The sequence below is a fragment of the Schistocerca piceifrons genome, chromosome 8 (assembly GCF_021461385.2).
Source record: "Schistocerca piceifrons isolate TAMUIC-IGC-003096 chromosome 8, iqSchPice1.1, whole genome shotgun sequence".
Classification (NCBI taxonomy): domain Eukaryota; kingdom Metazoa; phylum Arthropoda; class Insecta; order Orthoptera; family Acrididae; genus Schistocerca; species Schistocerca piceifrons.
In genome coordinates this window covers 497511515-497536497 of record NC_060145.1, presented here as the reverse complement: position 1 = coordinate 497536497, position 24983 = coordinate 497511515, and the positions used below count along the sequence as shown (strand labels likewise).

The window sequence follows — 24983 nt, the reverse complement described above, 5'->3', positions numbered from 1 at the left end:
AGCTGTGTGTTATATTGTGTTCAGTTCTTCAGTGCGGCCATGTTTGTTCATAGATGTTTTGTTCAGTGTGTGTGGCAAATATCTCGAAACTGGATTGTTTATGGGTTATGTGGTGACTGGACTGGTTATGAATGTTGGTGCTGCTGATTGTACATTTCCTATAAATTGTGAACTCATGTTTGTTGTTTCTCTTGTTAATGGTGAGGTCTAAGAAATTTAGTTTTCTGTGTTCAATGGTGAACTATATTTGTGATTAGATAGTGTTTATGTCTTTGTGGGCTTCTTTTATATGAGACAGTGATTAATCTATCTACACATTATAATTCCCATATATCAGCAGCAATATTTTGTTTTGTACTGCATTGGTTTAACTATTTTGTCAAAGGATTTTCTGTGTGACTGATGAAAATTTCAGCTGGGAGGCCACAGATTGCAGATCCCACAGATAGTCGTTCATGTTGCAGGTAAAACTTGTTGCTGAATATGAAGTAGTTTTGTTCTGTAATGAGCATGAGTATGGTTGATATTTGTTCTATTTTTTTGCACGTATGTTTCCTCGTAACTGCAAGATTCTTTATATGATGTTGGTGCTTTCTTCTGTTGAAATGTGAGTGTGCATGGGCAGTGTGACAAATGAAATTAATGTCACTGTGTTTGCAATGTTTTCATTACTTCTATTAAGCCACTCGAGTCCTTTACACTTCTGTTTTCAGTGTGCTTGTATTTGTCTGTGTCCGTCTTGATAGCTGAGTGGTAAGCGCAGCGAATTGTCACACCGGGGCCCGGGTTTGATTCCCGGCTGGGTCGGAGATTTTCTCCGCTCAGGGACTGGGTGTTGTGTTGTCCTCATTATCATTTCATCATCATCAGTGGAAGGCAACAGGAAATCACCACTGGAATCACTTCCCAAGACGCTCATGCGGTGGACCTCTCTGATGAGGCTTCCCCCATGACAAGACCTTCCATAAGGCAGAATACAGTACGCGCGTGCACGTGTGCGTGTGTGTGTGTGTGTGTGTGTGTGTGTGTGTGTGTGTGTGTGTGTGTGTGTGTGTGAATTTTAGGTAATAATTTTAGAGAGGGGCTGGGGCCTTTTCTTGCATCATTATTTTCATGTGTATGTGTGTGTGTGTGTGTGTGTGTGTGTGTGTGTGTGTGTGTGTGTGTGTGTGTGTGTGAAAATTGTTTCTACGGTTTCCAGAGTTTTTTTTGTAAGTTTCTTTGGTATCGGTTTGTTGGATCACTTGTTAATTCTGTGATGTTATTGCTTGGCAAAAACAAATTTTAAAAAATGCACGCGTAACGACAACAGTGAAAGAAATATGCACATTACCTCTACACACAAACAAGGCAGAAAACACCACTATACCAAAAACTGCACATAACAAACCAAATAAGTCAGCATACAGTGATTCTCTGCTGGAAATGAACAATAAACAGAAGAATAATAAATATTTTGTTGTTTACAGGTGACAGGCTGTGGCTTCTGAGGTGGATTAAAAGCTACCATCATAAACAACCAACAGCATCATGTGACATAAACAAACAACTGTATATATCAAATTTATTCCCAAAATTTGCTATAAACTTATAACGTTTAGACCCACTGTAAATGAGCAATACAGAATGCCTCAAGTCAGTGACACGTCTCAACTCTGTACTGTATGCAAATTAGTGTAAAATATTTGAGAATAATTGTTCCTTTTACAAACATAAATATTTTGTGCCAGAAGTTCGTATAACATGTTACAACAATTCTGCAGAAAGAAAATCCATACTAATATTATAAATGCAAAAGTAACTGTCTGTTACACTTACACGACTAAACCACTGAGCCAGTTTGATGATATTTGTTATGGAGATAGCTTGAACACCAAGGAAGAACCTAGGCTCCTTTAGAAACAGTGTAGCACAACATATTTATTGGTTTGAAGACTATAACATGAAATTTGGAACAATAATTACTCTTTGAAAAAGTCTTTTACATTCCAATTGTTGAACTTTTAACATATTTGTAAAATGCTTCTATTGTTTGACATGTTCTACATACTGTAATATGATTCAACAAAATGAATGCTATTTTTATACAATCCTCTATGTGTTTGATCCATATTTCCATACTACCTGTAACTCTTTATGTTATGTTTTTACGACACTACTGCTGAATTTATTCTGATAGTATCTGGTATGGAGCAAAGAGAGAGAGAGAGAGAGAGAGAGAGAGAGAGAGAGAGAGAGAGAGAGAGAGAGTTAGTTTTATCTCTCTGGTATGGAGATAGCTTGACCACTGAGGTAGACCATAGAGTACTGCAGAAAGTTTTCTCTCTCTCTCAGTATTGTGAACATCTTTTAATATGGTATTTGTGAGTGGCAAGCAAATGACACTGGCATGATGGTTGGCTACTCTTAATGTCTATAGATTATTCCATGACACTGCAAATCCAACGTTGCTGTGAGCATTTTGGTGAAAGTACAACAATAAAATCAGACGGTAAGCCCGAGAATTTAAAACTACGCTATAAGCCTTGCAAACGTAAGTCTGATTTTGCGCATAGTTCTGAAAGAGCTCAAGCTGTGAAAGTTACTCAAATCCAACAAACCTCAGAACAATCTCATGTCTGCTAGATCTTGGATGCAAATTGTCAGGTTGTCTTACAAGCTACAGAGACATTAGAGTAGTCACAAGCCAAATTGCATTTTAGTCACTGAGTGTCACACGTCTATCATAGCTTCCAAGACTTTTGAAGACTCACAACAGTGACATCCTTTAAAGCCTGTACCACAAACTGAGATTCATACCTTTATATGTGGAACATGGGAGGCTTTTGGTTCCACACCAACAAGAATCATCTCAATTTCAGGTCAATGGAATGAAAACTGAATCTAATATAATCTAATTTAATCTGGTGAGGCTGCATTTGATTATGATCTATTAAATAACTATGTTAATCATAAATTAGTCATCACAGAGAGTAGCATAAAAATTTAGACACCATAATGCATTAAAAAGGAAGGGAGAAATGGTTGGAATGTGTTCTGGTGGCAAAATCTCATATCCAGAACTAGGTGAGCCAGAAAAACCCTAAAAACTATACTTCTGCGTGGATGTAATGAGTTGAGGCATTTTTTAAAAATATAATTAGAAATTATAAAGCAAGTTTTTTTTATTCGACATACAGCAAAATAATACAAACACATTCATTATGTACCTACATACCAGCATTACATATATTTTTTATAAATACGTCTCTACACCACTATATACACACAGACATCTTGTAAAATTACTAGCTCGCTTACTCACCATCACTCATCATAATAAAACTACTGATATGTGAGCAAAGCAGCAGGTAGCAGCCAGTAAACTAATAAACCCACTGAATGTAGTTAAAAAGGTACTGAAACAAGTCTGAGTGAAAACAAACCTACAAAATGGCGACTTGCATAATGTGGAACTCTTCTCCAATTTTTCTTAGCTATCACGGAAACAAGACGAACTGCAACATTCACAAGATGAGTATCCAGAAATTTCATAACTCTCCACACTACGACTTTCTTTTAGACTATTTCAATGACACGATTAGCACACAATCGAAAAGCTGCTCGAAAATAAAGTTACTGTATTCTGAATGCTATTACATCAAAATAAGACAACTCCATTGTGCAAACTGTATCACACTGTAATAAGACACAAATGGCACAGCCACGATGAACCAAAGTTTATTCTTGTTCTACATACAAGCAAATGACCTAGAAACAGTCCAGGTACGATATAAATAATTGCTGACAATAAGAACAAACAAGCACAAGAGCAAGTGCTGGCTGCAATGTGCTTGTGAAAAGGAGGGCTCTGGTAGTTAAGGTGGGCAGATGTTGAAACATCCACGGCCTCTGCAGAGGATGCTGTAGCCCATGACAGCTGCTGCGAGAGACTCCGGGCCAGAACTGGTGAGTACGGGGGGAAGCAGGGATGCAGTCAGTTGTGGTGGTGTGCCACCAGCCCATCACTGGCCTCAGCAACTTGGGACTGTCGCCTGAATCCATTTCAGTCAGCGGCCAAACCCCCAAGCCCAGACCGCAGAGACAAGAGTGAACTGCGATGAGGGATGTGCCAAAAGTGGCAGTGGGGTGGCACGAGCAGATGCAGGAGGGTGTGTAACTGGCGACCGTGGAGCATCTCCAAAGGACTTCGATCCTCCACCGGCGTAAACTTGTAGCAACTCGAGAAGCGTGTAGAGGCATTGTCTGTGGAGGAGTCAGTGACATACTTCTTCACTCGAACCTGGAGTGTGCAGACGAGACGCTCCACCTTACCACTAGATTGGCGGGGGAAGGGGGGGTGGGAAGGAGGCGCAGTCGCGTGGCAAATGCCTCTATGGGTGTAGAAATCGTGGAAGTTCTGAGACGTGAAATGTAGACCTTTACCTATTGTAATCATATAAGGCAGTCTTTAAATAGTAGAAATTTTGGAGATGGCCTGAATCACAGCTGCGGCTGACATCAAAGGACAGCAGATAATGTATGGAAACTTAGAGAAAGCATCAACAACCAGTAATAGTTAAGGAAGGGTCCCACAAAATCAACAGGCACATGTTCCCACGGACGCTGCAGTGTGGGCTACAGAGAAAGCATTGTGGGAGCTGCTGCCTGTTGGGTAGTACACTGACACCAAATAAAAAAAAGATGTACAATGTCACCATCAATACCAGGCTAAAACAAGTTCTGACAGGCCAATAACATAATCTACAAGAACCTCCAATGTCCTTGATGAAGGAGCACATTCCACTGTAGGATGGCTGGGATCGCAACTTTAGGTGACGGTCCGAATGTTGTTAAGAGAACATCAAATACCAAAAGGCAGTGATAGGGCAAAATAGTTACGCAAAGGATCAGAAGCCCTGCCCGAAGGCCTGTCCAGCTGACAGTGCTGAATGAGGTGAACAACGCAACGCAAAATAAGATGGGCACGGACAGCTGCTGTGATTCGGGAGCCTATAATAGGAAACCACTCCACTGTGTGTTGCACCTTAATATCTAAGTGAAAACAAAGGCATTCAACCTTATCAAAAGTGGGATCTGGTCCCATCGGAAGCTGGGACAGCACTTTGGCATTGGTATGCTGTGCAGTGGGCCAAAGTGTATTTCACAGTCGTAGTGAGACAGCCCAATGCTGGAGGCAATGTGCTGTTTTGTCGAGCAACAAAGCAGAAGGTCTGAACAACAAAACTGAGGGCTCATAGTCAGTAATGAAGTGGAACTTAGACCCACACAAGAACAATCAAAACTTTTGTCAAGGCATAGACGATAGCAAACACTTCCTTTTCAACTTGGGAGTAGCACTGCTGGGCGGAATTGAGTTTTTTTGACACACAAGCTATCAGACATTCAGATTAATCTTCATATCAAAGTGCTAGAATGTGCACAAATCCATATTGAGAGGCATCTGTAGCCAACGCGGCCAAGACGGAAAGTAGCCAAACATGGAGGAGAATATAGTTTATATTTCAAAAGCATGAAGGCGTGCTCGCAGCTCAGTGTCTACTGAAAAGGAACATTCTCGTGGAAAAACTCGTGGAGGGGATAGATCAAATGCAGCCACACCCAGAAAAAGATTGTGACAGTAAACAATTGTACTGAAAAATGCTTGGAGTTCTTTGAGATTTGTAGGGTGAGGCAGAGCTGTGACATGATTTCATTAAAAATAAGCACCATTCTGAGACACCTTAATACCCAAATACACAATATATTCCTGAAAAATGCATGACTTGGTCAAGTTGCATTTCAACCCTGCAGTAGGTAAGATCATGAACAAGATGCATAAGTTATGTAACTGCTCTTCCATTGATGCACCTGTTATGATGATATGATTGAGATAGTTGATGCATCCCAGACTGACATTGTCAATTGTTCCAAAAAAATGCTGAAAAATTACTGGTGCACTAATCAAACAGAAGGCACTGATATTGGTAAAACCCAAAGGGAGTGTTAATCACAAGAAGCCATTTCCGATCCTCATCCAAAGGAACCTGCAAATAGTCAGTTTCAGAGAAAAATTGGCCCTTAGTGAGTTTAGTCAATAACTCGTCCAGATGGGGCAAGGGCTCATCAGTCAGTTTTTAAACAATCACAAGGCGGGTAGCCCACCCACTCAATGTCATAGGTTATATGATCCCAACAACATCAGCCAGTCCAATTCTGATTTCACTTGATCACGCGCAGCCGTAGAATACGGCATGCATGGGAAAAAATGGGCCACGAAGTTAGTGGCACAATTTAACCCACTCGAGAAGACGTAAGGGAACCCAGAACACAAAGAATCTGACTTTCGGTAAGGGATCTGATTGAATATGAAGGACACCTTATTCAAAACAGAAAAGCACTAAAAGCACCCAGACCGAATAAATCTGCAGTAACAGCATCACAGACTACCAAAAAAGTCAAGGAATAAACCACACATCTATACATAGTGGGAGCCATAAATTGCCCCAAAATCAAAGTATGCTGCTTGTTGTAACCCACCAAATATCGAGTAACCGCAGACAAAGCCAGAGATCAGAGCACTTTGTCCATCACTTGTACTTTGATAAATAGTTTGTTACGATTCGTAAGCAATGAAGATACACATTTACCACCCATGTCCAGGTAGATACCATTTTCCTTGACTTCCGGAAGGCATTCGATACAGTTCCGCACTGTCGCCTGATAAACAAAGTAAGAGCTTACCGAATATCAGACCAGCTGTGTGGCTGGACTGAAGAGTTTTTAGCAAACAGAACACAGCATGTTGTTCTCAATGGAGAGACGTCTACAGACGTTAAAGTAACATCTGGCGTGCCACAGGGGAGTGTTATGGGACCATTGCTTTTCACAATACATGTTAATGACCTAGTAGATAGTGTCGGAAGTTCCATGCGGCTTTTCGCGGGTGATGCTGTAGTATACCGAGAAGTTTAGCATTAGAAAATTGCAGCTAAATGCAGGAAGATCTGCAGTGGATAGGCACTTGGTGCAGGGTGTGGCAACTGACCCTGAACATAGACAAATGTAATGTATTGCGAATACATAGAAAGAAAGATCCTTTATTGTATGATTATATGATAGCAGAACAAACACTGGTAGCAGTTACTTCTGTAAAATATCTCTGAGTATGCATACGGGACAATCTGAAGTGGAATGATCATATAAAATTAATTATTGGTAAGGCAGGTGCCAGGTTGAGATTCATTGGGAGAGTCCTTAGGAAATGTAGTCCATCAACAAAGGAGGTGGCTTACAAAACATTCGTTCGATCTATACTTGAGTATTGCTCATCAGTGTGGGATCTGTACCAGGTCGGGTTGATAGAGAAGATCAAAAGAAGAGCAGCGCATTTCGTCACAGGGTTATTTGGTAAGCGTGATAGCATTATGGAAATGTTTACCAAACTCAAGTGGCTAACTCTGCAAGAGAGGTGCTCTGCACCGTGGTGTAGCTTGCTGTCCAGGTTTTGAGAGGGTACATTTCTGAGGTATCGAATATATTGCTTCCCCCTACTTATGCCTCCCGAGGAGATCACGAATGTAAAATTAGAGAGATTCGAGCGCGCACGGAGGCTTTCCGGCAGTCCCGCGAACCATACGCAACTGGAACAGGAAAAGGAGGTAATGCCAGTGGCACGTAAAGTGCCCTCCGCCACACACCGTTCGGTGGCTTACGGAGTATAAATGTAGATGTACATGTAGGGGGTGGGAAATGACACACAGATGCTACATGTCCTTTTCTCCTACAGTTGATCCAAGTTTCCCAGCACTTAGGACACTCATGCTGATTGGAACTGTATGGGCAAAATGGGAGCACAGAGTGCGACCGTTGTTGTTGTTGTTTAGTATGTTCCCATCCAATGTGGCATGGAGGCCATGTTTGTACAGCCGCCACGTTGTCCTTCCCACAAGAACAGACTGTCGCCTGACGACTAGGAACAATAGTCACCACGGCAATGTCACACTAAGTCACAATCTTACCACCAGCAGCACAAGATACTTCAAAAGACAGAGCAAAATTTAACACTTAAGTCAAAGAGGGATTCTTGCAATGTAGTGTACTCTGATGCACCCCTTTGGGAAGAACTAATCAAATGGTGGCATCACAACCACAGAATCAGTATAGGAATCATGATGAGGATTGATAACAAACTGGCAATTGCAATTGCTGCCACGGAAATCAAGCCACCTAAGCCCCATAGGTTTTTTAGGGCTGTTGATGACAATAATAGAATTCTACCTACACACACACACACACACACACACACACACACACACAATGCAATGACAGGCATGTCTTTAGACACAGATTTCTGGAGGAGAAATCCAAGAAAGGAAGAAAGCCTTACATGGTTGGTTCAAATGGCTCTGAGCACTATGCGACTTAACTTCTGAGGTCATCAGTCACCTAGAACTTAGAACTAATTAAACCTAACTAACCTAAGGACATCACGCACACCCATGCCCGAGGCAGGATTCGAACCTGCGACCGTAGCGGTCGCTCGGCTCCAGACTGTAGCGCCCAGAACCGCACGGCCACTCCGGCCGGCAAGCCTTACATGTTTTGTTCTTCCACACACAAGCAAACAACAGTTGAGAACACAGACACAAACAACGAAACACCCTAATTACTGATATAAGCAGCTGCTGATAACAAGTATAAACACAGTATGAGAGTGAGTGCCAGCTGCACAACACCTATAAAGAGGAGGGCTCCAGTAGACAGCACAATGGATGCTGTGCTGTGTCTACAAGTCAGGTGGCCCACCACAGGCAGCCTCTGGTGACAGGCCAGCACAAATGCCATTGGCAAAATATTTTAAGCGTAGTGCACTCAGGATCTGGTGTCGTGCAACGTATTACACAATTGGTTATAGCACAAACATTTTACACGGTGATCAATAGTGGAGATGCTGAGTCGCTGATAGGCACAACAGAAATATTTTCACACTTAAAGCTTTCGGCAAATGACCTTTGTCAACAATAGATGCACATATGCGAACACATCTTTACATTCCATCCTGGATTTTCCACTGTTTAATTCTCCAGCATCTCAGGCCAGCATTCTGGCGCGTATGAGGGGTGCTTGCTTGTGTGAGTGATTGTTGCATGTCTCTCTTTTACTAATGAAGGCAGTGGACAAAAGCTATATGTAAGTGTCCTCTCCTACATTGTTAATATTCCTACCTGGAGTTCCCATTGTTTGATTTTAAATGAGTCTGCCATTCTTAAAAGACAAAAAAAAGACAACTCACCTGGCATGTGTGCACACAGATAATAGCAAAAACCCAAACAAAGATAACTCCAACATTTACATTATAAATAATTTTAAATTACAAACAGGTATAAATGATGGGTGATATTAGTTACAGATTTTATCAGTATCAATCTGACAATACGAGGCAGTAAATATTGAAAACATTTGTGAACTCTAAGAGGAAAAAGTAGAATGGGAAACATACCCTGTGTCTCACCTGGATGGAAATTATTTTTCACTCCATTTCGCCTAACACACACTTCTGAACTGACAGCTGCAGACATGTATGAATTCATCTCTATAGCACAAAGTGTCCGTCCAGCCTGAGTGTCAGCGCTGTTATAGCGCTGGTGACACTCTCTTATCTTCCGCAGGTTCCCAGAACTATCATTAGAGTTGCTTTTGATGTAGAACATTGGAAAGCCCCAGTCAATTTGCAGGAGTCCCATTCCCTCAGGGTTCCACGGGGCATTGTCGTCACACTTCTTCTGTCCTGAGTACCGATTGGGGCAGGTATCATCAGGTGAATAGTGTTGTGGCAGATCAGTAGCTGTGTCATATGCGAGCAACACACCACTGACCTTTCCGGAATCACGCAGTGGCAACAGCACATCCCTGCAGAGAAATGTGAAAGTAAGTTGTGCTTTCAAGCTACCAAATGTTAAGGCAGAAATTATTTACATTCATGTTATGTCACCTATGTTAGGAACAAAGCTGCAATATTTCAATTTCAATATATTTTTCAAAAAAAATAAACTTAATAATTTGGACAGCTTATCCATATGACAAAAATCTATTTTGTTAGCCTACAGATAATAGACGATGACATGTGCAAAAAAGTGAGATCCTGTTACATCCATATGCAGATGATACTGCAAGTGAAGCAAAACACATAAAACATGTGAAGTAACAGCAGAAGAGGGAATAATACATGCCCACTCTGTAAATGAAAAGATATCAAAGTATATGGTAATGTCTTACACTAAGGTCAGCAGGACACAACACAACTTAAAGATATGTACTATCAGTTGTTTTAATTATTTGTGTGCCCTCTTATCCTACGAGAATTTTTACACAAATTTTAGGGCTCAGACTGGAGTTACATGCTCTTGCAGAAACATATCCAACAAACTCCCATCTAACAAACCAATAAACTGGGAATCCCTACCAATTCAAAAGAAAATTAAAAGCATATTACATTGGCCACTCCTACGACTTACTTTATTATTCAGATTCAGGCATAGAAAATTCCTGTTACTATACTGCAAGTGATGATGTGCATTATAAATGCTGCATGACAAGTACTAGTGTACTGCAAAATAGTTTTCTGCACTTAGAGATATAAGTAGCTTATTTTCTCCCAAAAAAAGCAATATAGTAAAGTAAATATTAAGCAGTCAGCATCAAAACACTGTCTCATGTATACCTAATGGTCAGGAGAAGCACAGATGTGCAACTGATTTAAATTTATACAAGGTATCTATTCTGAAAATAAAATTAAAACAATATGAAGCATAGTTATAGTGGAAATTGGAAAGCTTACTAAGGAACTATTTCTAGTAAATAAAAGTAATAATCAAGTAGTCCATGAAACTAAACCTACCACAAGCTGTTCTAACAATCACTTTCTAAATGTAACTTTGAAACTTTGTACAGTCAGTAAAAAGAAAAAGTATTGAAGTATATGCAACACTTGGCACTATAAGCATTCAATCGATCTGAGCTCACTCCAACGTCTTCCAATGAAATCAAGAAAATAATCATTAGCTCTCTTAAAAGAAAAAAATTTCATGGGGTGGATAACACTCCAAGTAAAATGTTAAGGGCATGTTGTTCTGGTATAGTTATTTAATGCTTCACTTGCACAAGGTATCTTTCTAGACAGACAAAAGTACACCATTGTCAGACCCCATATAAGAATGGCACAACAGACATTAATAACTACTGACCTGGTCCACTATTATTTAATAATGACCGAAAGTACCTGAAAATATAGGAGTCCGAATTAATCAGTTTTCAGAAGAGCCTCTCCATTGAACGTGGCCTCTACCATTTCACTGCACTATCTTATAAAATACTTGAATTATGAGATTTCACAAACTGGGATTTTTTGTGATGTATCTAATGCATTTTACAGTACAAATCACAACATCTTTTTGTTATGTTTATGTCTTTACAGATATAATAAGTATGTGCTTCACTTACTATTCAATTGATAGTAACCTAAGGAATACATTAACTGGCTCTCGTGATAAATTTTATTCTTATTGGGACAAATTACTAGTCATTCCAAGGGGTTCAATTCTGGTACCACTTCTATCCTTGCCATAAACAACAAAAAATTATCAGTAAATGAAACATTCGAAATCATTATTGACTGGTTCTCAGTAAATGCTCTATGATGTAAAAAAAAAAAGCCTTTTGTTCAGTTCTCTACAACGGAAGATATATCAGCATTAATTCCAAAACAGCATGGAACAAAGGAAGTATGTAAAAACTTACTGTTCAAAAATACCTGACTGTGCATACTGATCAGAACTTGAATTAGGAATGATACAGAGCGATTCAGGAGTAATGTCACATAATTTGTGAGGTGAATTCTACATATGAAAATAAACTGAAAAAGTCCTATAAACATCTGTCCAGTTTTTGATTGTTACAGAACTGCAGTATGTTGAAGGCTACTCACATCCATGAATGGTTATGAAGACAAATGTAAATATTACTTATGGAAATGCTTTGTAGGTGCTGTGGCAGACAGAATAATGGTGGGACAGATGATTGGTCCATCCTACAATAGGTGTTCAAAAAGTCTCCCACTCATCCCAATGCGCTTGTCAGTGCATTGGAGTGTGTGTTGTGTTGCACATCGAAGATCTTCTAGCTGGGTCTTAATGTGGGCAACAGCGTCGGTGATGTGAGTGACAAGTTCTTCGCCTGTGTCCACCTTCGGAGTGTACACACCCCCCTTAAACAGCCCTATAAAAAGAAGTCTAGCAGGGTTAGGTCGGGTGATCTGTCAGGGCAGTTGATGGGTCTGCCACAGCCAACCCACAATTGAGGAAATTTGTTATTCAGATACTGAGATTCTTGTTTGGTACAGTGAATCAGTGCTCCATCATGTTGCAAGTACATTTCTTGTTGTTGCTAATGTCAAGCCTTCTGAAAGCGCAGCTAGTCTTCTATCAGGAAATGTGCATATGCTGTAGCCATCATGCAATTTGGCAGGTACACATGTCCTATCAACAGGTCATCAATCATACCACGCAAGACGTTCACTGAGAACCAAATTTGGAATTTTATTTCCCAAGTGTCATGTGGGTTCTCCATCATATTGTATGAGAACTGCAGGTGTTCATCATACCACTACGTGTCAATCTGCACCCATTTATAAATAAAATTACTGCAATATGTCTCTGTATGCAGCCAACCCTTCACAAAATTTTTGTCTGCTTGCTTAATCACCTCGGTTCAGATGTTTCATGGGCTGCACAAGGAATGGGTACAAGCCCTCAGAATGCAGTGTACACCAATCACACATTTGTGGAATGCTGCTGAGTCTTGAGGGCAACACTCAGCACAAACAGGAGCACCTCTGAAGATGTCCAATGTAGCTTTGAATGGAACATCAGGGATAGAAGAGTTCCATGGACCACGGCCATACAACCCAGAAGAATTCTTCACAGTATGTATGTGGTTGGGTTACATTTATCAAATTTTATTGTCGATTAATCTTAACAAAAAAATCCAGCTATGTAAATGTCCAGCATGTAGCACTGTTTTTATAGAGAAAATGTATCTTATTTATTCGAATGCATAGTTTCGTGGCGATGTATACTGATAAAATTTTCTTGGGCTTCCAGTCACATCCAGTAGTTTAAAATAAAAGTTGTTATGAATATAATTGACAGAACTGAAATAAAGATAAAGATCGGGTATAACTGAGGCAGCAGAGGCATTTATTTTGCTAGGTTACAAGCAACTGGTGTAAGAATAAATAGTATTAAGGTGTATATTGATAGTTTGTTGTTAATAATGTATATCTGTACTTTGCCATTTTGTACAGTCTGTCTGTCTCATTTTTTTTAGATGTTTGTATATTACCAACTGCCTACTTCACTTGCTACATTTTTGTATTTATTCTTCCCAATTTCTACAATTTTTTGTATTTTTTTAACTGTTCCTCTGCTGTCCTCGCTATTTTATCTACAATCTTGTACTATTGCATTTCTTTCATCTGTTACAGTCATTCATTACAACATCCTCCCCTTGAAATTCTCTACATGTGGTTGTTTCAACTATTTAGGCCTCGTCTCATTTACATCTCACATCTCTCAAATTCCTTCAGCTTTAATTTGCGTTTGATGATCAATAAGGTCCACAGCTGCTACTGGAATTGTTTCACAGTGTAAAATATGATTTTTACATTTCATCTTACTGCTCCAAAATTTCAACAGACCTGGTGTCTCCAGGTCTCTTCCACATATACACACTTCTTTCATGATTTCCATGGTACAAAATTCTGTAAAATTCTACCCGGTGGCTTCCCTTTTCATTTCTTACCCCCAGCTTAAGTACTATTTTTTCCTTCTCATTTTGTTGTCCTACTGAATTCGAGTTTCCCATCACCAACTTTCAATCTTCCTTAACATCCTGAAAAATTTCTTTTAACTCATACATGTCCAATGGCTTCCTCATCTGCAGAGTGAGTAAGCATATATACTTTCGTTACTGTCATCAGCCATGGGTTTGTGACCATCTTTATTACAATGAACCATTCATTGTGTAAAGTTCTCTGACCTATTTACTTGATTTAAAATTCCATATTGCAATCTGTAAAATGCCACATTTGATTTTTCTGATGATTGCATCTGCCTGAGTAGCTTCCCCTGGAGGTCTGAATGGGGCACCATTTTTCCCAAGAGGGTACCATCGTCATTGAGCCATAGATTTGAGCTGTACGTCCTCAGGGAACTTAATAGTTTTAATATCTCGTTGCTTTCAACCATTTCACAGTGTCAACACTGCACGGTCATGTTGGCTGTTATTATAAGTCAAAACAAGACACCTGGAGTAGGTGGGAGAACCGACCATGGCAAACTATCCCACATGATGTGCAATATACATTAGAAAAGTGGATTACCCTCAGACTTCAGGAAGAATACAAAAGAATGCAGGTGCTGACAGGTGTTGATATTATTGAACCATTTGTTTAATCCTCTTGATATTTGTCACAGTTACGAAATACTAACACAAATTATATACAGAAAGATGGAACGAGTAGTAGAAGTGGATCTGGAAAAAACCAGTTTAGGTTATGTATAAAACTAAGATAATCTGAGCCAATGCTGAACCTACAGCATACATTAGAAGATAGATCAGAGAAAGACAAACATTAGCTGCATTTGCAGATTTATAAAAAAGGTTTTTAAACTATTTCTGGGAATACACACTTTTAAATTATGAAGTTGTCAAGGATGAAATATAGAAAGCAAAATACTATCTACAACTTGTTTAGATACCAGATTGCAATTATGGATCACACAGGATACGATGGGCGATGTACAGTGACCAGTTTTTGTCCAAAGGGCTGGGCGAGTTCATACATTTATTCAGAATTGGAGGCCGACAAGTGCTTTGGGACAGCGATGATAGAATCAATGTGCATGGCCTGCAATCTTTCTCAAACGATTTTGCAGTAACCATTCGGCAAAAAATTTCATTTTTGCTTACTTGTAGCTTTATATGTCAGGTGCATTATTATGTGCCCATCATTTTATTAATGGCCATAGTTATTGGGATATTTACGAGAAAGTAAGACACCGTGCTAAGTTTCAAATGAAAAAAGGGGTCACTATGATTATGCGTCTGGTGCATATTACATAATATGTTGCTGTGTAAGAAATTTAGCTAACATGTTGAATTTTTCTTTAGACTTCGTTGCAGGTTTCTATCTGTCACCAACCTTGAGAAAATTGATCTGACGTAGTTCACTCATTTGTGATAGCACCACACTAGCGATAAAGCCAGGGTGAAATACCGTATTTATTCGAACCTAAGCCGCACTTTTTTTCCAGTTTTTGTAATCCAAAAAACTGCCAGCGGCTTAGAATCGAGTGCAAAGCAAGCTGAAGTTCTGGAAAATGTTGGTAGGTACCGCCACAACTAACTTATGCCATTGAATATATGTAGCACTACACAGGCATGCTTTGTAGGCACAAAGATAAATACTGGCGCCAAAACCTCTGCGTCAGTAAATAAATTAAAAAAAAAAAAGGTGGAAGACGAACTTTTTTCTCCACCCCGAGTTTCGACCACTGCATTTTCATAGATTATCCAACGAAGTAAATACAAATTCCGTATTGTTCGTCTTCGAATGTAGCAGCATTTCAATGTACTACGAAAATCCGACTGGAAAGACTGTTTTGGATGTTTACCAATATGGCCAACGCTACGTTCTGAATTTTTTCCTACCTGACTGCCTGTGAGAAGAGATCGTTGCTAATAGGAATTTTACAAATTGTGAATCACATGCAGTATTCTCTTCACCATAAGAATAATACGAATATAAACATTTTGCCATGTATTCTTTCGTGTTTGCTGCTATCTCATTTACATCCTGTCTGCCTAATAAACTACGAAACTAGAGTGAGACAACAGCAAACACGGAAGAATATACATATCATGTCATGTTTATATTCATATTATTCTTATACCTAATAGTGATACAGTCAGAAATGAAGCACGGCAATTGACTAGTTTTTTATATGACTCTAATTTCTGTGCAGAATGTAATGTACTAAAGAGGTGCCTGCAAAGATTTTCAAACGGAGAAAAATTTTCGCTAAACTCTCGTTCAGAACACCTTCTATCATACGCAGTCCATTATTTGGTTCTTGTTGATCATTATCAAAGAAAGCAGCAGTGTAAGTAACAACAAATAGCAGTCTCTCGCCATTGTTTCGCTAATGAGACGATTCCTCTTTTGTGTGTGTGTGTGTGTGTGTGTGTAAACGGCGGTAGCACTCACAAAAACAGGCCATGCCGCGAGTGGCGACAGGTCGTAAACACTCATTATCAGAATGCGACAAACAGTGCATGACACAGTACTGTAATGCATTTTCAGCTTAGAGTGACGTTAACACCTATAATAAAGAGAACGGCACTTATCAGATCAAAGAAAAATAAACAATCAATTCAAACCAGACAAAGCACGTGAAAAAGGAAGGGTACCCGTATAAATTTGGACGGAGCACCTGACGCATAGCAATAGCTACCTGGTAAAGCTTAACTGCTAAACTTACAACTCGAACCAAACTACTGTAGCTGTATCGTCATTCATTCGACTTAAATTGTCTCTCACATTACAATGGACCAACTTTGTTTCGATTTGGAGGTGCGGCCTAAAACTTTTTCCCCCTTTGAATTTCGAGTCTCAAATTTCAGGTGCGGCTTAGATTCGAGTAAATACGGTACCCACAACATTCCTCATATTTAATAAACAGTTTGAGATATTGGAATGAGATTTTGGCAAATGATAGCACACAAAGAGGAGAGGGTTTTGCCATATAGTTATGCAGAACTTCATTATCTATCTTGTTAACTACAGACCTTTCCGATGAAGGAATGTAATTTTTAAGGGCTATCGATAGCTGGTGAAACGAGAAATGCTATAGATTTTGGAACAACTTAAGTGAAGTAATTACATATTTATTTCGTACCAAGAATGTGCTCTTCCATAAGATGCTGACCTTATTTTTCCTCAGTTTCTCACTTAATAAATTTAATAAACCACTGTTTCAGAATTTTCTGGAAATTGCATCTGCACAACATATTAGTGAGGTGAGACTGTGTAAACTAAGCTGAGTTTTGTCAAAAGAAGTAAATTTTAACATGGCAACAAGAGAAATGTGTAGGTTTTACTCAAAATTCCCCAGCTGTGACTCTTCTCTGAACGTTACAAATGGTTAGCAAACCAGGCGAGAATAAATCGCTGCATTTTCAGCGGAATTCTTTTTTGGTAATAACCAAAGAAGAAGTGACAGGAAACTTCCTGGCAGATTAAAACTGTGTGCCCGACCGAGACTCGAACTCGGGACCTTTGCCTTTCGCGGGCAAGTGCTCTACCATCTGAGCTACCGAAGCACGACTCACGCCCGGTACTCACAGCTTTACTTCTGGCAGTATCTCGTCTCCTACCTTCCAAACTTTACAGAAGCTCTTCTGCGAATCTTGCAGAACTAGCACTCCTGAAAGAAAGGATATAGCGGAGATATGGCTTAGCCACAGCCTGGGGGATGTATCCAGAATGAGATTTTCACTCTGCAGTGGAGTGTGTGCTGATATGAAACTTCCTGGCAGATTAAAACTGTGTGCCCGGCCGAGACTCGAACTAAGGACCTTTGCCTTTCGCGGGCAAGTGCTCTACCTGGAAACATCCCCCAGGCTGCGGCTAAGCCATGTCTCCGCTATATCCTTTCTTTCAGGAGTGCTAGTTCTGCAAGGTTCGCAGAAGAGCTTCTGTAAAGTTTGGAAGGTAGGAGACGAGATACTGCCAGAAGTAAAGCTGTGAGTACCGGGCGTGAGTCGTGCTTCGGTAGCTCAGATGGTAGAGCACTTGCCCGCGAAAGGCAAAGGTCCAGAGTTCGAGTCTCGGTCGGGCACACAGTTTTAATCTGCCAGGAAGTTTCATATCAGCGCACACTCCGCTGCTGAGTGAAAATCTCATTCTGGAAGAAGTGACAGATCTTTTTGAATGGTCACCATGCAGATGTGGGCGTGGAGGGGTCTCGCTTAATATTTACCAAAAATGTAAGCGTAAGCTTCAGTTTAGAACAGCACTTCCCCTTCAGTGCTCGGCATTTCCCCTTAGCATTCTGAGTGACCCCCCACCACTGTCACTCTGCCCCCCCACTTCCGCAGCTGACTGTGCATCTAGCGGCCACGGCATTTTGCGCACAATATAGTAGCTGAAGGACACTCGTTGGACGGAGGGAATATTGTCTTTAAAAGCTACAGGGGTGATTGAGTGTGGTCAAATTATATCAGGTAACATAGATGAATTTTGATATTTGGAAGGAATGAAAGAAGGTCCATTAAGGTTTAACCTCCTATAAACACTGAGGTCCTTAAAAAACAGTGCACAAGCTTGGAACGACTCAAGGGTGGGGAAGGAAATTTGCTGTGGCTATTTAAAGGAACCATTTGCCTGGAGTGATTTAGGGAAGTTATGGAAAACCTAAATCAGGATGGTTCGAAGCGGATTTGAAATGTTGTCCTCCTGAATGTGACTCCAGTGTTATAATCACTATGCCACCTTGCTCGGCTTGCTATTTGGGTGATGGGAGAAGTGAAGTGTAGACTGGTAACAGCAAGAATAACTATACTGAAAAAAGAGAACACTGTTAACACCTAATATCAATTTATATGTTAGAAAATCTTTTCTGAAAGTAACTATCCAAAGTGTTATTCCATACAGAAGTGAAACAGGGAGAATAAACAGTAGCCTGCAGGCTAGAAGAGAGTAGAAGCTTCTGAAATGCGGTGCAAGAGAACAATGTTAAAAATTTTATGTGCAGATCAAGTAATTAATGACATAGCAAAGGCTCAAATCAGGCAACAACGAACTTTACAGTACAATTTGGCTACAGGAAGGGGCAGGCTCATATGACATGTTCTGTTGCGTCTGAAATACTAAGATTAGTATTGGAATTGTATGTGTATGAGGGGGCGGGGGGAGGGGTCTTGTAAGGCTTTACCTCGTTTCACTACAGTAAACTTATTCAAGTGGATGTAAGCTGCAATAGTTATGTGAGAGGATATGAGTTGATCAATACAGACCAGCAAGGGGAGCTGCATGAAACTTATCTTCAGACTGAAGACCACAAAACCTCTGACTTGATTCTTTGCACCAACAATGTTCACCCCTTTTCATAGAACCTATAAAAGTCAATCAATAACAGAATGAGTACCAGAGAAAGGATACAAGCAGGAACTACATCAGGGTATAGATACGGACTAGTAGGAAAACAAATCTCGCATTTCCTGGTCAAAAATATGCTTTTTCCCAGGTGAAAATATACTATACCTGTGGTGAAATTACAACATACTTTCCCTCAGAGCTGTAAAACTTATCAATCCTTTGAATGGTGAAGGTTATATACACCAATAAAGAACTTCATGACACTTTAGGAAAAAAAAACACCGACACACACAACACATTTGGAAAGATCTCTGACATGCATCACCATTTACACTGTATATTTTCGCATTGTGGAAGTATAAACTGGAATTATGACAACTACAGCAACAGGAATTTCACCCAGTATAACCTGGTAGTTTCTGATGCACTGAATTGAGATTATGAATTATGATCACTTTTGTCATACAATCGCAGTTCCTGTCATTGATCTTTCCAGCCAACGACGTAAGATCTTCAGAGCATAGGAGAAGCAATGTAGTCAGCCAATCGCAACATCACAAATAGAAATAGCTAAAGGTTTAAATTAATATACATACAGCATAGTTACAAGAAAAGCTTGCACATAGAATACCCCCCCCCCCCCCTCTTTCTCGAAGAGTGTGGTTAGGCAGTGTCCTAGGAGCACACCTTAAATTACAGCAGCTGAATATCTTTCACAAGCACAATTATAAATTTCACTGCTGTGCACCAAACATTTCGTGAGCTACCTGGCTGAATGCATGTTCTGTTGAGCACTTCGACTTTTCCAAAGAAAAGCCAATTACAAATGAAATTGCTCAAGAACTTAGTTTGCATTTTTTTAAAATGATAATTATACTTTTTGCCTTCGTTATTGCATAATTTGTAATCTATGAAAAAACTGAAATAAATACGAAAAACTAACTTTGAAATTTGGTCCTCTTTAGCATGTGTTATTCTTTAACATACATCAAACACAAATGTGCCTGTGAAATTTTAACCAACAGCATAAATGGCTGGTGTTCTGGGTCCAAAATTTTTCTAAATGGCTGGTCCTCAATGTTAAGCTCTGAATGAAAGTCTAACACTCTGTGATTTAAGGAATTCATCACACACTCTCACACATAAAATGGCTGTAACCAATATTACGGTTATTTAAGAACTTTAATTACAAGAAGAACAAAGTTATAATATGTTGTACCCTTATATTACTCATTTTCAAACATGGATCCGATGTGTGAATCACAGTAATTGTTGGTTGGGGAATACAATATAACCACATACTGTTACAATGGAAAGACATAGTTGACAAATCAGAGAACACATTGCTTCGGACATAAGAACAAAATATCAAGTGACTAGGAGGACAATGAAAGAAAAAATGCATTTTATTAGAAGGAAACGACATTGAAGAGCATCATTTAGCTGATGTTGCCATGAAGGGATGGAGGAGACAACAAGACACAGGTGTGTCAAAGGAAAAGTTTTCGGGAGACCAGTGTCCATTATGGTCAACAATGTTCATTTAGACAACAGTGATGATGATGATGATGATGATGATGATGAGGACAACAATGAAGAATATCAACAACAAGACTATAATGAATGCTGTACATTTCTTAATGTACTTGAAGTCTTCACTTTGAAGGATGGTTTGATGCACGTGTCTCAGTACGTCTTTGCTATGCTGGTCTCTTCAGTTTTGTGTTACTCCTGCAAACTATATCAATTTCAAGATGCTTACTGTAGCCATGCTTTGATCTTCTTCTAAAGTTTTTATTCCCCCTACACTACACCCTTTCATTCCCAAATTAAATCTTCCTTTATGCCTTAGGATGTGCCCTGTCAATCTACACCTTGTGTTGGTCCAGTTATGTCACAGATAAATTTTCTTCCCAATTTGATTCGCTGGTTACTACTCCCTAATCTTCAGCACTGTTCTGAGATACCAGATTTCAAAAGCTTAAATCATCTTTTTCTCTATACCGTAGATTGTCCATGTTCCACTTTCATTTAAGGCTACACTCTAATATTCAGTTTTATATGTTACACACTTCTCTTTCTTGGAGCCCCCCCCCCCCTTTTTATTTGCCAGTCTGCATATTATAGCTTGTTTACTTTGGCCATCATCGGTTATTTCTTTGCCTAAATAGGAAACCTATTATTTTCAGATTCTTATTCACTTATACAATTTCCTCTACATCACTAGTTTTAATTTGAGCATGTTCTATTACTCTCTATTTACTTTTCCTCGTCCTTTGTCGTTCTCTGTTCTTAATTTCAAATTTCCATTTCTTTTTCAAATTTCTCTTTGACTTTGTTCACTGTTTAGTATCTGTACAGACTGAAAAATATGGCCGATATCTTACAACCTTGTCTTCCTCCCTTCTCTTTATTGCTTCCATTCCATGTCCTTCGATTCATAACTGCAGTTTCATTCCTTTATAAGTATTTTAGAACATTTAACTTCCTGTTATTTTATCCCTGATAACTTCAGGTTGTATTCAGTCACTGCTGCTGAAAGTTTTTTCATACACAAAATGGTATAAATGGGTGTTTGCCTTTTCTCTACCTATTTCCTAAGATACTTCCTAGGATCCACATTTCTACATCTACATCTACATTTACACTCCGCAAGCCACCCAATGGTGTGTGGCGGAGGGCACTTTACGTGCCACTGTCATTACCTCCCTTTCCTGTTCCAGTCGCGTATGGTTCGCAGGAAGAATGACTGCCGGAAAACCTCCGTGCACACTCGAATCTCTCTTAATTTTGCATTCGTGATCTCCTCGGGAGGTATAAGTAGGGGGAAGAAATATATTTGATTCCTCAGAAACGCACCCTCTCAAAACCTGGACAGCAAGCTACACCGTGATGCAGAGCACCTCTCTTGCAGAGTCTGCCACTCGAGTTTGCTAAACATCTCCATAACACTATCACGCTTACCAAATAACCCTGTGACGAAACGCGGCCCTCTTCTTTGGATCTTCTCCATCTCCTCTGTCATCCCCATCTGGTACGGATCCCACACTGACGAGCAATACTCAAGTATAGGTCGAATGGGTGTTTTGTAAGCCACCTCCTTTGTTGATGGATTACATTTTCTAAGGACTCTCCCAATGAATCTCAACCTGGCACCCACCTTACCAACAATTAATTTTATATGATCATTCCACTTCAAATCGTTCCGCAAGCACACTCCCAGATATTTTACAGAAGTAACTGCTACCTGTGTTTGTTCTGCTATCATATAATCATACAATAAAGGATCCTTCTTTCTATGTATTCGCAATACATTACATTTGTCTATGTTCAGGGTCAGTTGCCACTCCCTGCACCAAGTGCCTATCCGCTGCAGATCTACCTGCATTTCGCTGCAATTTTCTAATGCTGCAACTTATCTGTATACTACAGCATCATCCGCGAAAAGCTGCATGGAACTTCCGACACTATCTACTAGGTCATTTACATGTATTGTGAAAAGCAATGGTCCCGTAACACTCCCCTGTGGCACACCAGAGGTTACTTTAACATCTGTAGATGTCTCTCCATTGAGAACAACATACTGTGTTCTGTTTGCTAAAAACTCTTCAATCCAGCCACACAGCTGGTCTGATATTCGGTAAGCTCTTACTTTGTTTATCAGGCAACAGTGCGGAACTGTATCGAATGCCTTCCAGAAGTCAAGGAAAATGGCATCTACCTCGGAGCCTGTATGTAATATTTTCAGGGTCTCGTGAACAAATAAAGCGAGTTGGGTCTCACACGATCGCTGTTTCCGGAATCCATGTTGATTCCTACAGAGTAGATTCTGGGTTTCCAGAAATGACATGATATGCGAGCAAAAAACATGTTCTAAAATTCTACAACAGATCGATGTCAGAGATATAGGTCTATAGAATGAGATTTTCACTCTGTGGCGGAGTGTGCACTGATATGAAACTTCCTAGCAGATTAAAACTGTGTGCCCGACCGAGACTTGAACTCAGGACCTTTGCCTTTCACGGGCAAGTGCTCTACCATCTGAGCTACCGAAGCACGACTCACGCCAGGTCCTCACAGCTTTACTTCTGCCAGTATCTCATCTCCTACCTTCCAAACTTTACAGAAGCTCTCCTGCGAACCTTGCAGAACTAGCACTCCTGAAAGAAAGGATATTGCGGAGACATGGCTTAGCCACAGCCTGGGGGATGTTTCCAGAATGAGATTCTCATTCTGCTTTCTTTCAGGAGTGCTAGTTCTGCAAGGTTCGCAGGAGAGCTTCTGTAAAGTTTGGAAGGTAGGAGACGAGATACTGGCAGAAGTAAAGCTGTGAGTACCGGGCGTGAGTCGTGCTTCGGTAGCTCAGATGGTAGAGCACTTGCCCGCGAAAGGCAAAGGTCCAGAGTTCGAGTCTCGATCGGGCACACAGTTTTAATCTGCCAGGAAGTTTCATATAGGTCTATAGTTTTGCGCATCTGCTCAACAACCCTTCTTGAAGACGGGGACTACCTGTGCTCTTTTCCAATCATTTGGAACCTTCCGTTCCTCTAGAGACTTGTGGTACACAGCTGTTAGAAGGGGGGCAAGTTCTTTCATGTACTCTGTGTATCCCATCAGGTTCAGTGGACTTTCCTCTGTTGAGTGATTTCAGTTGCTTTTCTACTCCTTGGACACTTATTTCGATGTCAGCCATTTTTTTGTTTGTGCGAGAATTTAGAAAAGGAACTGCAGTGCGGTCTTCCTCTGTGAAACAGCTTTGGAAAAAGGTGTTTGGTATTTCAGCTTTATGCGTGTCATCCTCTGTTTCAATGCCATCATCATCCCAGAGTGTTTGGATATGCTGTTTCGAGCCACTTACTTATTTAACGTAAGACCAGAACTTCCTCACAGGTTTCCACACTTCTCCAGAACTAAATCAATCTACCCCCAGCCCCAAGGTGGTTTTCTTTCAGTCAACTCTTCCTTCTGTAGACAATACATTTTTTTTCTATTGTAACTACTAAAATCTATGAATTGTAAAGAAATATTTGTTTATAACAATGATATTTCAAAATTACTGTAATACAAAGTTGGAAACCGCATACTGTGACACTTAAGCAACAGACTTCTGCATAAATACTGTGACATGTAATAAAAACAAATATACTTCTCAAACTTGCATGAAATATGTGCAAAAATTAGGCTTTTCATCATTCTGATCATTCTGTTGGTCCACCAATTATTATTCCTCATGTACATAAATTATTTCAGCAATTCCATAGTGTGTCCCACTTGCAAAACACATTTGCAGTTGTTTTCTCCACTATGAATTAACTTTCCTATACACCTTTCAATCTGCTATTGTCCTAGTTAGGAATTTTTAAATCTCTCTTAACCATTAATTCATTTTTTTGTGTTACCTGTTTCTTTTCTAAACATTCATTATGTACACATTTATCTTCACTTTATTTCCCACCTTCTTTCTTCAGTGGCTGGTATTAGCTTGTGGCTGAATATCAATAATCCACAACTGAATACCAGCTTTACAATGGACTCTTGCTTGTGAGTACTCACTTTAATTATGCACACTTCACTTCCGTTAGGCCTCAAATTTTTTTTCTAACACATTCCCTGTGGTGAAACGGGTCACTAGACATGTAGAATGACGCAGAATTCAGCAGCTTCCTAAATGGTGAGCTTTCACAGATGGCATTCTGATGATTAGCCAAAGAAGGGGAGCTGAAAAGCACATCAAAAAATGTCATGCCTAAGGTGGAAAAGTAGGTCTACAAATTTGTAAGACAGA

General features: G+C 39.9%; 1 protein-coding gene across 1 annotated transcript in view; it reads right to left on the bottom strand.

Annotated features, from left to right (window-relative positions):
- LOC124711491 (nicastrin) overlaps positions 1–24983 on the bottom strand; it is a 135483-nt gene that overhangs the window by 86948 nt on the left and 23552 nt on the right. The window contains exon 4 of the mRNA XM_047241601.1: positions 9482–9891. Within this exon, the coding sequence (XP_047097557.1) occupies positions 9482–9891 (410 nt within the window). The remainder of the gene's footprint in view (positions 1–9481; positions 9892–24983) is intronic.